The sequence below is a fragment of the Apiospora kogelbergensis genome, assembly GCF_038363985.1.
Source record: "Apiospora kogelbergensis strain CBS 113332 chromosome Unknown utg000001l_segment0_segment0, whole genome shotgun sequence".
NCBI lineage: Eukaryota > Fungi > Ascomycota > Sordariomycetes > Amphisphaeriales > Apiosporaceae > Apiospora > Apiospora kogelbergensis.
In genome coordinates this window covers 2,487,543-2,501,988 of record NW_027117418.1, presented here as the reverse complement: position 1 = coordinate 2,501,988, position 14,446 = coordinate 2,487,543, and the positions used below count along the sequence as shown (strand labels likewise).

General features: G+C 49.8%; 9 protein-coding genes across 9 annotated transcripts; 6 read left to right on the top strand and 3 right to left on the bottom strand.

The window, feature by feature from the left end:
* Positions 1-260: 260 nt before the first annotated feature.
* PG998_000784 (uncharacterized protein) lies at positions 261-820 on the top strand (the record flags this gene model as incomplete). Its single annotated transcript, XM_066867602.1, has 2 exons — positions 261-452; positions 500-820. The coding sequence occupies 2 exons, from the start codon at positions 261-263 to the stop codon at positions 818-820; spliced, it is 513 nt and encodes a 170-aa protein (XP_066736017.1).
* A 158-nt stretch (positions 821-978) lies between these two features.
* Positions 979-1,506, top strand: PG998_000783 (uncharacterized protein; the record flags this gene model as incomplete). Its single annotated transcript, XM_066867601.1, has 1 exon — positions 979-1,506. The coding sequence occupies one exon, from the start codon at positions 979-981 to the stop codon at positions 1,504-1,506; it is 528 nt and encodes a 175-aa protein (XP_066736016.1).
* A 901-nt stretch (positions 1,507-2,407) lies between these two features.
* PG998_000782 (uncharacterized protein) lies at positions 2,408-2,899 on the bottom strand (the record flags this gene model as incomplete). The annotated part of the gene is made up of 1 exon (XM_066867600.1): positions 2,408-2,899. One exon carries the CDS (start codon positions 2,897-2,899, stop codon positions 2,408-2,410), a length of 492 nt encoding a protein of 163 aa, XP_066736015.1.
* A 795-nt stretch (positions 2,900-3,694) lies between these two features.
* Positions 3,695-4,106, top strand: PG998_000781 (uncharacterized protein; the record flags this gene model as incomplete). The annotated part of the gene is made up of 2 exons (XM_066867599.1): positions 3,695-3,916; positions 3,993-4,106. The coding sequence occupies 2 exons, from the start codon at positions 3,695-3,697 to the stop codon at positions 4,104-4,106; spliced, it is 336 nt and encodes a 111-aa protein (XP_066736014.1).
* Positions 4,107-4,901: 795 nt separating this feature from the next.
* On the bottom strand, positions 4,902-6,365 carry PG998_000780 (uncharacterized protein; the record flags this gene model as incomplete). The annotated part of the gene is made up of 3 exons (XM_066867598.1): positions 4,902-5,384; positions 5,859-6,227; positions 6,276-6,365. The coding sequence occupies 3 exons, from the start codon at positions 6,363-6,365 to the stop codon at positions 4,902-4,904; spliced, it is 942 nt and encodes a 313-aa protein (XP_066736013.1).
* Positions 6,366-6,814: 449 nt separating this feature from the next.
* On the top strand, positions 6,815-7,663 carry PG998_000779 (uncharacterized protein; the record flags this gene model as incomplete). Its single annotated transcript, XM_066867597.1, has 1 exon — positions 6,815-7,663. The coding sequence occupies one exon, from the start codon at positions 6,815-6,817 to the stop codon at positions 7,661-7,663; it is 849 nt and encodes a 282-aa protein (XP_066736012.1).
* Positions 7,664-8,037: 374 nt separating this feature from the next.
* Positions 8,038-8,847, top strand: PG998_000778 (uncharacterized protein; the record flags this gene model as incomplete). The annotated part of the gene is made up of 1 exon (XM_066867596.1): positions 8,038-8,847. The coding sequence occupies one exon, from the start codon at positions 8,038-8,040 to the stop codon at positions 8,845-8,847; it is 810 nt and encodes a 269-aa protein (XP_066736011.1).
* Positions 8,848-9,465: 618 nt separating this feature from the next.
* On the bottom strand, positions 9,466-10,728 carry PG998_000777 (uncharacterized protein; the record flags this gene model as incomplete). Its single annotated transcript, XM_066867595.1, has 2 exons — positions 9,466-10,655; positions 10,719-10,728. The coding sequence occupies 2 exons, from the start codon at positions 10,726-10,728 to the stop codon at positions 9,466-9,468; spliced, it is 1,200 nt and encodes a 399-aa protein (XP_066736010.1).
* A 226-nt stretch (positions 10,729-10,954) lies between these two features.
* PG998_000776 (uncharacterized protein) lies at positions 10,955-11,837 on the top strand (the record flags this gene model as incomplete). Its single annotated transcript, XM_066867594.1, has 3 exons — positions 10,955-10,966; positions 11,018-11,457; positions 11,519-11,837. 3 exons carry the CDS (start codon positions 10,955-10,957, stop codon positions 11,835-11,837), a joined length of 771 nt encoding a protein of 256 aa, XP_066736009.1.
* Positions 11,838-14,446: the final 2,609 nt, after the last annotated feature.

Here is a 14,446-nt window from a genome sequence, read left to right as displayed (position 1 = left end):
GGAAATAGACAGGCGTTTTGGGTTATCATATTAAAGAAAGAAGCTGCTATGTGCTGAATAAAGTGATAAGAAAAATGCCTTGGTGTCTCTCGTTCATAACCATGGCGACGCCAAGGCAGGGTAACGTGGAGCGTGCGATATGGCGCAAGAAATGCCGGCAGCAGCTAAGTCAACATATCGGTCTGTCGGCGTTATCTTCCTATGCAAGTGAACTTCACTAATATATAATAGAGGAAAGCTTAGGAATCAGTATACCGCCAATGAAAGTGAGATTACATTCGACGCGTGAGGATGGATATTCATGGCAGGTGCTTGAAGATAAGAAATACCTCTTTGCCAAAAATCTCAGTGACCATACCGCCAAAGCATACAAAGAGCTTTGCGATGGGGTTGGAGTCAGTTTCGAAGCGGTGCGGACACAGCCAAAATCAACACCGGGCCAGAACGCGTTTGTAAGTGCCTCCAACCCCGATCCTGCTCTGCCTCTGACCAGTGACAGAACTGTATAGAACCCGAATGTCCAAGCTTCACCGCGCGGATCAATGAACTTCAGGTCCAGAATGGTTACCTATCCCAGCAGCTTAACCTTCTAAAGTTCCAATTAGAAGCTGAAATCAAGCTCCGACTTGGTGTCGAGGAGAAGCAGAAACTGGCCGATGAGAGGGCCGATAGCGTACAGGAGAAATTGGAGTCCGCACTCCGCCGGGAAGAATACTTCCGCAGTATGGCCCAGAAGTATTCTGGGGCATTCGCTAAGCTAGCCCCTATAATGAGTGATATCCAAGAGAATCCAGGTATTACAGTCGAGGGCTATATATAGACAGCTACTGGCCGTTTCCGGCCAGCATATTATTTATCATCACTAGTACTTTAGTCGCAGCCCTGCATTTTCAATTATATTAGCACACTTTGACATTCTTTTTCCCATTCGCTATCACTTCCTTTCAAATATTGCTGTGTCCATAACCCTATTCCACCATGCGTGACGGTATTAAGAGAGTCATGTCGGCTATCTTGCTAGGTGGAAGTGCCGTCTTCCTTATCGTTGGAATCGCTGATGACAGGATTGCCACAAGTGGCATAGCCAAGATTAGGTTCGAGATACCGCGGCTACCGCGCCGGAAGAAACCCGGTTTACCTAGTTTCCAGCTTCCTGATGTTGTCATCGACCAACTACCGCATGTAACTGAGCTGTCGGTTCCAACTCAGGTGGACAGTATCATCTCTAAAGGCGCAACTGAGTTGGTGGTCGCCCCAACCAAAGTGGAAAGCATTTTTTCGAACGTTGGGACTCGGGTCTCTGAAGGTCTAAGCCGTGCCACAAATCTTTTGAATGATTTCCCCAAGGAAGCCACGATCGGAACGGTGAAGATTTGTTATTCTGGGAAGAATAAGACCGAATGCCGAGACATTTCTCCGGACCTTTCCACCTGGTTACCACGCCCTCTCAACTCTTTCTTGGATTCCGGCACCACCTCCCCCAATCACCGCAGCCCTCAAGATTAATGTTCGGTCATGTTTGATCGCGGCCCTGATAGGAGTCATTTTGTTGGGCGGTTTGCGGGCCGTCCTTTCCATATTCAATATTGGCACGTTCGGCATTTTCTCATTTGTTCTGAGCTGGAAAGCTCTTGTTGAGGTGGCATGTACGCTGCTAATCCTTCTTCCCTTCGTGCTGGCGGCCGTTGTGACCTTTTCTATTCCCTCCTTGCTTCGAAGACTTGATTTCCTGACGGTGAACAATGGCGATTTGGTATGGTGTCTAAGCATTGCACTTGTATTGGCTGTACTTGGAATTGGTGTGCAGCATGTGCCTTAGTTACCGGGGTGTGCTTTGTTGTGGATGGCAGGACGTTTTTGGCCAGAGTAGTTCCTTTCTTCTCGCCTTCTTGCTAGTGCGTAAACGCAGGGCTCTGGAAGCTCCTGATATATAAACTCGTTTCTTATCTTCTATCTCACCTGTTGTGATACTTAATAATCTCTATGAACTAATTGCGAATTCGCCACCATTAAGTTCTCGCGAATTCATATTAGGCTGGGAAGCACACTATCTCGTTCCAAAGACCATGGCAGCAGATAAGATGGCAAACACCGAGGTGGAATTGATGATAGATGATCTTATTGATCGTGTCCAAAGCATGGAACACGTCGGAGAACTATCAAAGCTACACACGATCGAGGGGGAAATAATCGAGCTCCAACAAAAGATACACAATGCCAAAGAACGCCTTTCAACTGCGGAGACCTTGGTCCACAATACGACAAGAATCCTCCGTACTATATCTTCAGTGTCCAGGGGTTTTGACGGAGAAACAAGAAAGACAGAAGACGCCTGGACCTCTTATTGGGGTATCGTTCAGCGGCAGCCGCATGAGAATGCAAACTTGGAGATGCAATCTGCGGACCGCTAAGTCTCCTTTGCATTTTCGGATGCCGATTCGTTGGATTTCTCGAGAAGGCCACGTACGAATTCAGGATCCCGTATAATCTTGAATAGATCTAACAGAGTGTCATTCATCTCCTGGGTATGTTTCTCCATCTTCTTAGACCATATCGTGAAGTCTTCGATATCGGCCTTTGCTTGTTGGTATTTTGCCTGCATATCAAGCAACTGTGTGTGGAACATGAGTTGGACTGGGTCAAATAGTGGCGATGTGGTGTTGCCTATTGGTGTGTAATCCCACGGCATACTCGAGTTACCGTGGAACCCCAGATGTTCCATTGTCGAAACAGCCATTGGAGTATCTGTCACCGAGGAATCGAGACAGAACGCAGTAGGTGGCTGCAAATCTCCTTCCTGGTATGGCGACCACTTCAGCTCTTCGGGGAGGGGGTCCCAGTCACCGGGTGCGAGGTCAACTGCTTGTGTTTTCGGACTGGTTGGCGAAGATTCGGGCATGGCAACGTCTGCAGGATTGATGGTGTCCATTACCGAGGAGGTAACTGTGTGTATGTAATAATGTCCTGTTTTGGACCGCAGAATTAAAAACGAAAACATCTCCTACCCAGGCTGTATTTAAACCGCGAAGCGGGACTTGATTTCTGAGCTCGCTTATGGTCAGTGAGTTCACCTTGAATCGGTTGAACTATATTAGGCATTCATTCCATAATAAAGACTTTTCAAGGCGCAGTTAGGAAATCCACTCGACCCGTTCAGCCTCCGCGCTTAGTTGAAGTGAAGGAGGGTTGGCAAAATCTATCATTTGCTGAGTGTTTCTTTCAGTGCTGAATATGCATAGCACTGCCGCAGCACCGCGGCTCAGTTGACCTCAGTCATGGGCACTAGGGCGGGCCTGGCGGTTAGCAGACATCGTCGAGGAATGTCCAACAACAGGTTCTATGAATAAAACAGCTAATTATAATCAGCTGACGCCCTGGAATACCTCTGTTGGCTGGTGATGCATCCACTCATCGGATGCTATGGGGGCCATGAACCATATCTCGTGTCGTGTCCAGAATCGGCTATCGTGTGCCATCAATATAGAAACTGACCGGCCATATCTGGCATGCGCGAAAAGTTGCAGGCATCAGGAGCTAGTGTAAGTTACAAACATGGCGCGCCTATTGATGTACTTAGTTGAGAAGAGATGACGTTACTCCAGTCCCAGAAGAAGGGTGTGTTCAGGACATAAATATATGGAGGACGCTTTTGTACGAAAGCAGTCGGTAACAATCTCTAGTTTGACAAGCAGTTATGCCTCCGGCACGAAAAACACGAAAAGCACGAAAGCCGCCTCCATCAGATAAGAGTCGACTTAGAGTTATGCGGAAGAGACGGGGCCTATCCTTACACAGCAAAATAATCGAATATGGAGAGCTTTTCGGCCTAGATGTGATCATGATGGCTCGCGATAAAGCTAGTGGCAAGTACGAAGTCTTCGAGCCGCACGAAGACTGGCCTGCTCCGAAAGACATCGTAAGTGAACACAGCAAAAGCGGAGAGGAAATTCGGCTAATAAGAGGAGACACCCACTATTGTTCATGATAGCCAGAAGAGGACGGAGGATGTGGGTGGGAATTTTCGGGTGGAACTACAACGGATGGAGAAGCTGGTCAAAGGATTGAAAGTCCCAGAGCCACCCAGGCCTCTCTGTACACGGTCTTAGACTGTAGGTACCTACAAGGGTCTCAGAATCCGAAGGCATCTTCATGGTGAAGGGGTTGGGAGAGCGGCACTCCTATCGCAATAGGTCATAAGGAGCTTGCATTATGCGGGGGAGGCTTGGCGCAGGCTCACCAACTACAATGCCGCAGACATGTACGGAATAACAACTGAGGTACTCGCTACAAGGGAAGCATTATTCCGGGTAGTTTTTATATGAGCTTTTGCTTAATGCGGTTATCTCTCCTTACGCTTTTACATAATATAGGATGTACCGGCTACATCGTCTTATTACAATTGTAATAACACGGGCCTCACTTCTGTTAACTTCGGCAGTACGAGTACCTTTGGCTATCTTTACTTACACAAATCATTATGTTTTGTTCTTCCCACTCACTAGATGATATGCGGCAAGCTGAGCGCGCCTTTCAGGGCTCTTATTGGTTACCGACTGTTTGGGTTGGATTTTGATTGGTTTGATCAGTAATCCCTCGCGTACTAGCAGGAATGTGGAGGAGTTGTCATGCGGTCAGGTACAAGCCTGCGCTGACCTGCAGTCAGCTGCATTAGTCCCACTGTCGGCTTTAATAGACTTGCTTTCTTTCTATGCTCGGCCCGACTAGTAAGGACACTCTTTTCGGGCAAGCTTCCTACGAGAACACACATACGGTACGTCGCTACACTTGGTCATGTATTTGGCCAACACAAGCGGAAAGCATGAGTTGGATAAACAGTTAGAATTGCAGTTAGAAGTATTCATTACATGCCGGCCTAATCCATTCTGGAACCAACGACAGTTCTATCGCCTTGGTCTCCTTCGTGCTCTGCGCCCTTGTCGTGGCCGCTTCTCTCGCTTATGACATAGGCTACTCTCCTTTGGAGCATCCTCAAACTGAAGGTATGGTTTCTGGCTCCTCCATACCTCTTCCCCGAGCTCGCGAACAACCATCTCCTTACAGCTAGTATAGCCCCGAGTGAGATCTTGTATGCAGACTGCAGTTGGCTCCCAGTGAGCGGTGATGAACAGTCGCCCATCCTTGACCTGAGGGTCTGAGAAGCGATTGACCTCCCATGATGTGCCCTTCAAGCCACCATCGCACACCTGTATGCCATTTGCGTTTTCTGGCGTTTGAGGCTGCGAAGTCCTCGGCGGCGTGCCTGGCGGCGTGTTTGGTAGGGACTCTGGGGGGAGATTCACCGGGCCATTGAGTCTGCGGCTGTGGCTGGATCGGTGGCAGTTGGAGGTCTGGTAGTGAAGGAGGAGATTGTAGGTAGTATCGCTCTAAGTGAGAAAGTGGTCGTACAAACTGTCTCAGTGACTCCATTCTGTTTGATTGTTTGGGTACGGCTCAAGTCACCTTGGTCGTCGAGTCCAGAACTGGGGCCTACTCTTATATCCCACACATACTCTGGCATCTAAATCTGGAACGAGCGTCTGGAGCAAGCAGGTGGCGCATTGGGACCACCACCGCAAACGTCACTACACACTGCCCCGGTTGGCGCTAAGCTGGCTAAAAACAGCTTGACTGCAGGTGCTTCGAGCATAGCTAATTGCTAGAATAGGTAGAAGATCCGCCAAAGCCTGGATTATGCCGCCAACCGTTCATTGAGAGTCACAACTAACTTGATTGGAGCTGCGCGTGAATGGATCTAGGTCTACCCAGCTTCTCAAAAACGATGACGAAATACGCATCGTTGGTATTTGTTCAATCATAGCCGCATGATTGAATTTTTATTCGACTGGCTAGAAATATACTTGAAAAGGAATCCCGTTGCTTGTTCCTTGGGAATATCGCAACGCCGATTGCAATTCGGCAATCTGCTTGTCCTTGGAGACAAGTGCGAGATACAGACGTGCATTCTCAGCAGCTTCCTTATTAAGGTCCGTCACAGCTTCGTCTAACTGCTCTGAAACCTGACCAAGTCCCCGTAATACCTCTAATAACTGTACCTCTATGCGCCTCTCACGCTTCCGTGCCTCTTCTAAACCACAGCTTGTGGCTGCATAATCTGTGACTATTGCCTCGTGATTACTGAGGAGTGTCTGGACATCTCGTAGAAAGTAGTACGATGGCGAGGTGATGCAGGATGCTTTGAGATCGGCCAGATATCGGTAATAGTGATTCTGTTTATATAAGCGCCTATTCATAGGAAGAATATACAGATGACTTACTATAAAGCTCAACCGGGGCGGAACGGCCAGGGCCATGAAAGCAACGGTGTTGCCACCGGACTTAGGGCTGGGATGGGTATACTCTTGCATCGTAATTGGATTATTGTTGTCTTGTTCCCCAGTTGGAACAGCCGGACTTCGAGAAGAGTATGCGGATTTGACTTTTTGGAAAGGGAGAAACGTTCATGGGTATGAACTATGCTGGCGTTTATTAAAATGGAATTACTCGAAGGGAATCAAGCCGTCTAAATTTGGAGAAATTGTCGAAAATGACCTTCCCTCAACCTAGGTTGATAACGTGACCGCTTTTGGGATAACCGTTCCTCATTTGGCGGCATGTCCATTAAAAGGAGCCATGCGGAGGTAGCTATCAATAGTCCTAGATGTGCAGGCTGATTTCGGCCAGTCCTGACGTATTTATACATAACTCAGTGCTCGAGCTTACTTACACGATGGTGTCTAACGCCTTTCACCATAGACAAGTTCCCTTGTAACGAAGTAAAAAGATGGCAACTTCTGGGTCGTGTACGGACTACGAGATGACAGAAGTCAAGGATTGTATCATTATATTATATGGTTGCGATGCAAGAGTCATCTTCGAGTCAATGCACAGTCTTCCGGCAGACTGGATCCCTCATGTCGACAGAGAGGTTATCATCAAGCCGAACGCCTTTGTTCCCATAGTACCTCCCTGTCCTCATCAGCCGAATTTCGACGCCGACTTCACTTTCTGGTGCATCCAGACCCGGAAACTTCAGCCTCCTTGCTGGCTAGCGGTACGAGCTGTTGTGGATCGATCCCTATTTACGCAACGAAGTAGGAGCTGGGCGCGTCAAGTCCAGCTCGAGTTGTCTCTGTCAGAGCAAGGCACAAACTCATGGGGGTGCTGCGCACCTACATCTACCATCCTTCAAAGCCCTCTACAGATGCATGGAAATCTAACACACGACACTTCTCAACTGAACGATCCGACAATCTGCCCGAGTTACTCTTTGTCCTATGATACTAATGCCTCCGCTCCAACCCTTCTCATGAACGCCTTTCCTCCGCACTCCCCACCGGCCCTAGGACAGAATGTCCCATTCCAAAGCTACTCAGAATTTGACATCGAAGCCTTCCCCAATACGCCAATTGGATTTCCAGCTGCTTTGGTCGAGAGTAGAGAGGCCCAATCGGAGCTCGGCCATAACTCTTCTCCTTCTCATTCCCAGGACCAGGGCTTGGAGACCTTGGCGCAGGCAGATCAAAAATCGCCGAAAAGGACGAGGAAGAAGCCACCGCCAAAGCCGAAGGGCAACTTGCCGCCGAAGCACAAGTTCCGCGTGACACCGCACCCCCTAGAAATATCCTTCCTTCACACTAAGGGTGGCACAATTCGGTATTCCTAGCTTGACTCCAAGCCTTTGGTTGGTTTAACAATGCCTGATAGCCGGTTGAGGAACGAACGAAGAGGGAAATATGCGGAAGGGATGTCGTATTTTCGAACAAGGATGCCAGCTCTTCGCTAGGAGGAACAAAGTAACGATGGGCGCCGGTTGGAATGAAGTAACAATAAACGCTGATTGGTGAGCCGTGTAGTTGGGACCAATGAAGGCCGCGGACAATCTCACGACACCATCGAGGCCTTTTACCTAGAAATAGATCCTTGTCAAACAATGCTAAGGGAGAATGAACGGCCTCCGTCCTATTGCACATAAATAATCTTGTCCGCCCGATCCAATCGTGTTAACCGGTTGGAATTTGCATGACAACTAAACGCAGCATGGACAAGAAGGCACGGAAAAGACGCCAGAACAGAGAGAGCCAACGACGATGCCGAAACCGTAGGAAGGTTAGCAGAAGCGACCCCAACGATCCATCTCACCTGCCTTCCGTAGAAGAGAGTGGAGGAAGCCTCGACCAATATTCAGCGGCACCGGCAAATTTAAGGCCGCATCATTTGCTGCACTGCCACCAACTGCAGCAATTACCTGCAGCTGAACTGTGCTGCCGACCCGAGTCGCTTGCATCGGGACCCAGCGACAACTTCAGTATCGACATCTGCCCTGAGTATTGGCCATTGATAACAGCGCCGTGGCATTGCATGTCCACCTTGGACAAGCAGTCTGCTCCACTGGGTAACATGCAGACGAGTCAGCCCGGTTCGTCCTGGATGGATCGGCCCAACGCGATTAGTTGGGAACAGGCGAGCAACAACCAGCTCGATGGAATGGGGACTGCACTGGGCCAGCCAGCAGATCTATTTCCCTTCTGCCATACCCCAGGTAGGGCGGGGTTGGAGGTCACATTGGGTAACGCACCTATTGTTGCAGCCTACGAAAACGGCAGGGATGGCCCGCCGATTGTCCTCAATCTGATCAACAATGTGTACCTGCTGGCTGGTACAGGTTGGATGAGTGAGCCCTTGACCAGCACAGGCCATGCGCCCACGGTCTCCGAGAAAGGCGAAAATGGAACGGGGAATTGCATTGAGCGCCCCGCTTGCTGCAAGCGCCATGAGGTCAATGTACTGGGTTTATGCGATAATCAAGGTATTGGGTGCTATGATAGCACACGGAGTACCTCCGGCTAGCTTTTGTATGTAGGCAGTTTGCTTACTATATCTATTGTCTGCAGTTCTTTTGTCAACATAAACCATCACACTGATACTTCGTCACCTGCAGTCAGATTGCATTAGGCTCGCAGGAATTGTATGTCACCTGATGTGGTCTAGGTCAACCTGCATGCCAAGTCTGTCCAACTCGTACTTGGACTGTTGCGTTTTGAGGTAGGACACCCCAGTTCATGAACGGGCGTTCATAAACTAGTAACCGAGACCGCATTCGATTGCCCCCGCATCAAGGAGAGAGATCAGGTTTTGTCAGTGTCGCGTGCAGGTGCTCTATACGAAAGATTCAATTACGTTCAATTGGACTTATTGGTGATTGCACTTTATGAACTACAGGGTTGATGCAAACATTGCCAATGATGCTAATGCAAGGTGATAGATAGGCTGACGAGAAGGATGCGTAGCGAACAAGGATCTGTACAGCATCTTGCGGCAGGCGCTAGTTCATGCAGTTGGATTGCAGGTACAGAGAGATCGACCGCTTACAGGTGGGGCTCATCGACTCCTTTAGACGACATCGAAGGGAAAAGTGAGTGCAACTGGCAAATTGCGCTCTTTCTTGTTGAAGTCTTGACTAGGAGATTATGGCCCATTGCCCAAATAACTCATCCGCGCGATATGATTCACCACCACTTGTTCATCCTCCATGGCACAAAAAGGAGCCCTGCGCCTTCCCACCTGCAGGGCATGTTGTAACGCCGAACGCAGACCCTCGCGATCACGAGGCCAGGGTGAGATGTCACTCTGCTCGAGAACACGGGCGTTAGCCATCCCATGCCCGGGAAGTGGATTGTATGTGACCATCGGTAGACCGGTAACCATGGCTTCCCATATCGCCATACCACCCGCGTTATGGACCATGACCTGCGAAACTGCCAGTAGCTTGGCAACATCCTCTCTCCAACCCAAGGCCTTGACCCGTGGGCTTGTTGGTAAGCCACGCTGCAGCGTCGTGTTCCGCCCGCAGAGTACCACAAGCGAAACAGCCTCCAGTTGGTCTAGTATGTCTCTGACGGTGCTGCTCACCCTGCCAATCCCTAAGGACCCTGCGGTAATCAGGATGACCGCAGAGTTGGCAGCGAGTCCCAGGTGTTGGCGGAGTCCGCATAATACATTCTGGGGAATAGGCGACCGGAAAATGCTCTGAACTAAAGGGTTGATTGCGACAGCGGTATGTCCGTATTTCTCACATTCTTGAATGGCTCCTGATAATGGAACCAGGTTGAGATCCACGGCCTCGTGGAAGAGAAGAGGGTGCATCCCGGCATCGCAAAGGTAAGACGCGAGCGCTGCATCGTGTTTGCCTTCAAGTTTGAGACGCCCGACGGTCTGTGTTGCGATAGCATGGGTAGTCACCACCACGCTGGCGCCACGAATCTGCCCCAAGACTTCCTGAGACGACACGCTCCAGAGCAAGATGCGCACCATCCAAGACGAATCCGATTCCCAGGACGCCATGCACCGGTTGAATGTAAACGGGGCGTAATTGACGAGTGGCCTGTAGAGATCGCGTAGCATGACCCTCAAGATGGAAGGGAGGGCGTCCAGAATGTCGAAATAGGTGGCGCTGAACCCATTGCGCTGCAGGCGCCGTTGCAACTCCCACGCTGCTGAGTTATGGCCAGCACCTACGCTCGCCCCTATGACGACAACGTTCAGGGGGCAAGCAGACCCATCTCGATGTCCATTTTGTCTGCCGTCCTTCTGAACTGCCACAATGTTGGTATACCTAAAGACAGTTGGATTCCCCTTTCTTTCAGATACTTCGAAGGCTATATAATGTCTTTGGCCAAGACTTGTGTCCTGCAAGGATCAGTCTGGATTTCTCCTCCCACCTCCTTCCATTGAACTGAGCAAGCGTCTATCTCATAGCTATGGCCCTGTTCGGACGTTAGACCCCACCCCCCTTTCTCTACTAGCCTATCACGGCTGCGTCCCACAGGGTGCTTCATCAAACCGCGGTATTTGAAGTGAGAGCACACATGCTCCCTCCTCCCCCGAGAACTTGGTCCTCTGTCCCTCGCCTCGTCAACTCTGGTTCCTCCCGTTTCCCAATTCGCACATTCCAGCCATGAGATTTTGGGTAAGTTTCGCTGGTTCGCCATCTTGTCACCGAGCTCACACACGTTGATAGATTTTCCCTACCTTGTCGGCCTTTATTGGTCTGGTCACCCTTACGTCTATGCTGATGTACTGGCTCGCCACTGGTCGGACTAGATACGGATCGATGCAGGAGAACCAAACTATTGCCTACATCTCGGACATCGGTGCTCATCGACTCAAGCCTCTCTTTGTCCTCGGCTGTGTTATGTCATCCATTCTCTTCAACATCGCTTTCGTGTCCGACAGATGGTTGAGGAATCGACAGGCACCAATAGAGGCAGTGATCACCCGCAAAGTCCCTACCCTTCTTTCAATATTGCTTGTCTTCGCTGGCAGCATTGCGCTGTGTTGTCTCTCCGGATTTGACGTTGCCAATTTTCCCTTATTCCACCATATCTTCTTGACCTTATTCATTTTCGGATACGTCTCATCTGGGTTGTTTATCTGCTGGGAGTACTATCACCTCGGTTTGTTCCTGTCCTCGCTGGTCGCTCACTGCTGCTAATACGGGTCTAGAGCAAGGCATGAGCAGTTTCCTGCGTATGTCCTTTTACTCAAAGCTCGGTCTCTTCCTAGTAGAAGCTGGGCTGGCTATCGCTTTTATCGTCGGACAATGCCGAGCTCAGTTCGATGTGGCTGCTGTTCTGGAATGGATGATCGCCTATATATTCTACCTGTACATTCTTTCCTTTTTCTCTAGACTTCCTCTGACTCTTAGGCTCTCATCGGAAGGAGATGTGGAAAGAACGAAATGCTTCTTGGAAATGAACAAATGTTCGTTTACACGCCCGCTAGTGATAGCGAAACTGGCTTTCATTGGGCATCACGAGTTTCGTGCTATAGCCACATAATTGTTCACAATTAAAATCACAAGCCACCGAAGTGTGGCTTCAGTCACATCTCCCCATCACTGGGTGCCTTTGGGTCTTTATCGAGCGGATGGATTCGATGTTCACTTGTTCACAATGGTAATAGCGATCTAGTACAGATCATATTTTGTATTTGATGATACATATGACTAATTATGCATGTCTGGCCCTCAATCCTGCTTCATGAATGGTACACAGCTGAGCTCTACTCTGTCGTTGGGGCGTTGGGCGATGGAAGCTGGTGGAGCCTATGCAGTGAATTAGGCTTAGTGTAAAATGAGACCCAGGACGTCCAAGGCCTGGACGTCCTTTGTCCCCGCACCTTGGACGTCCATGCCTTGGACGTCCTTAGTCCCCGCACTTTGGACGTCCATGCTTTTGGACGTCCTTTGTCCCCCTGTACCTGAGACGTCCTCCGTGCCTCCTACACCTACTTCCATTACGTGCACAACACCCAACTTTTACCATCCATGAATTGAACAACGTTGATAAATGGATAACGCGACCTCCAAACACGTACTTTGCGAAGACTGCAAGGAAACAATGCACATAAAAGCACAATGGAAACATCGTAACCGTGGCAGGAAAACAATGTCACCCTGCGAGAGACGTCAAAAGAAGCAGCAACAGCGACCAAACAACATAGCCGTACCAACTTGCGCCTGCGAGCAGCTATATACTTCTGCGAGAGCTGCGAGGAGGCACAAAGATCTTGCACATTACGAATGCCCTTGTGGGAAACAGCTATTGACGTCTCGGAAATCCACCCATGCGGCGCATTGCGTGATCGCAAGACAGACCCCAGCAATTGCATCTCACAGGGCGAAGACAGCCGAAGCCATTTCAAGAGCTCGTGATATCTTCAATACAACCCAATACGCTCGCGTCGACTTACGCGAGCAATATGCTGGGGTCTTGGGAAATTGCAAAGTTGGGACCCCCATCGCTGCAGCAGAGTACCTCTCACAGTCCTGGAAAAAAAGCCAGCCTGCACCAGATTTCATCCTATGCTCCCAAGACGACGCAAGGAGAATCTTAGATGTGTCGACTCCAAGCCTCCCTATACTTATTCCCCCGGAACCCCATATCGAACACCACCGCCTCTCCATGGCACAGTACCTCTCATATCTCAAAACAACACCGGAAATAGATGTACACGACTTCAACCAAGAGCGGTCCGACGGCCACTTCGATATTCCGCAACGGATGGAATCCGCCACGGCGATTGAGTTGTTCGAGGATGCATCCAAGGGACCCGTCAACTTGCTTAACCTGGGTCGATATAAGCAAAATCCCGTACCGCCATGCCTGAGCAACCTAATCCCTTACCAGATCCTGGAATCAGTCAAGGAACAGCCAGAGAGTGGTAAAAGAACCCATGTCCAGCTTTCCGATCTCTCCGAATGCACGGCATTTCACCTTTGCGCAAAGCGTGGGGCGCTCTCGCTGGCCCATATTGACCACCTCGGCATGATGACAACAGTTTTTAACGACGATGGTGAGAAACTCTGGCCATTCTGGCCTGGGGCAGATCCTCATCAGTGGGCCACTTCGGGAGAACTACCAAGTAGCCCCTCGTGTGCGTTGTATCTGTATCCGGGTTGCACCTTGATCCAGCCCCCGGTACTATACATGCACCCTTTTCGATGACTGACGTCCTGATGACGGGGACTATGCATTGGGATAGCCGGAATTTACTCCAAGTAATGAAGTTATCAAAACTGAGTACAGAATTTGGGCACGTCACGAATGAGGGCCTCCCGCTTGAGTTTCTACGGAAAGCCTGTCTGATCGAAAATCTATGGCGGCGAGGTGATCCAACGTGGCCTTGGCCACCGCCAGGTCAACTGGAGGCATACATCCAGATCCTTGAGGTTAGAAAAGCTATCTATTCAATGATGCAGTTCCTACTAACGTGTTTATAGTGGTTCAAGAAAGGCTGCCGATGCAAAACCAAGTGTGGTCAAAGATGTAAGTGTAAGGGTAGGTGTTCTGGTCGCTGTTGTTGTGTTTGTCACTAGGATCGGTCAGATCACAGTTCCAGTAGGAAGGGCCCAGTACCCGGACGGACTGAATTCCATGGCAGCTAAACGGCGAAGTACGAGTTGGGCCCTTACTAGCCGAGGGAGGACTGAGCGATTCGGGCGGCAACCCACCCAATAGTATTGGTTTCGTCCATCTCCTGCTCGTTGATACTTTGGAGGATGCTGCAAATCTGAGCCATACTGGGCCCCTTTTCCACCCAGCTGATCAGTCCTCCTTTCAAAGAGCTCGATGACGATAAAGAAGGATTACCCAACTGAAGTTCCATGAGTTTCGGTATCATGTCTTTCACGGGCTTCGTGACCTGGATATGCTCAACCCGTTGCTCTCGTACAAGAGCGCGATCTAGGAAGTTGGAATAATTCGTGGTCAGTATAATAACTACTTCCTCGTTCGTATATTGTCCGTCCAGCAAGGCCAGAATAAAAGTCAAGGAGACTTTCGAAGACCGCTCTGAGTCGGTCCTCAGGGTGCAGTCTGGGTCTTTCGGGACCTCTCGTGCGTCGATGGTAGTATATCGATGTCCTCAAGTAATATGAGCCCACCAG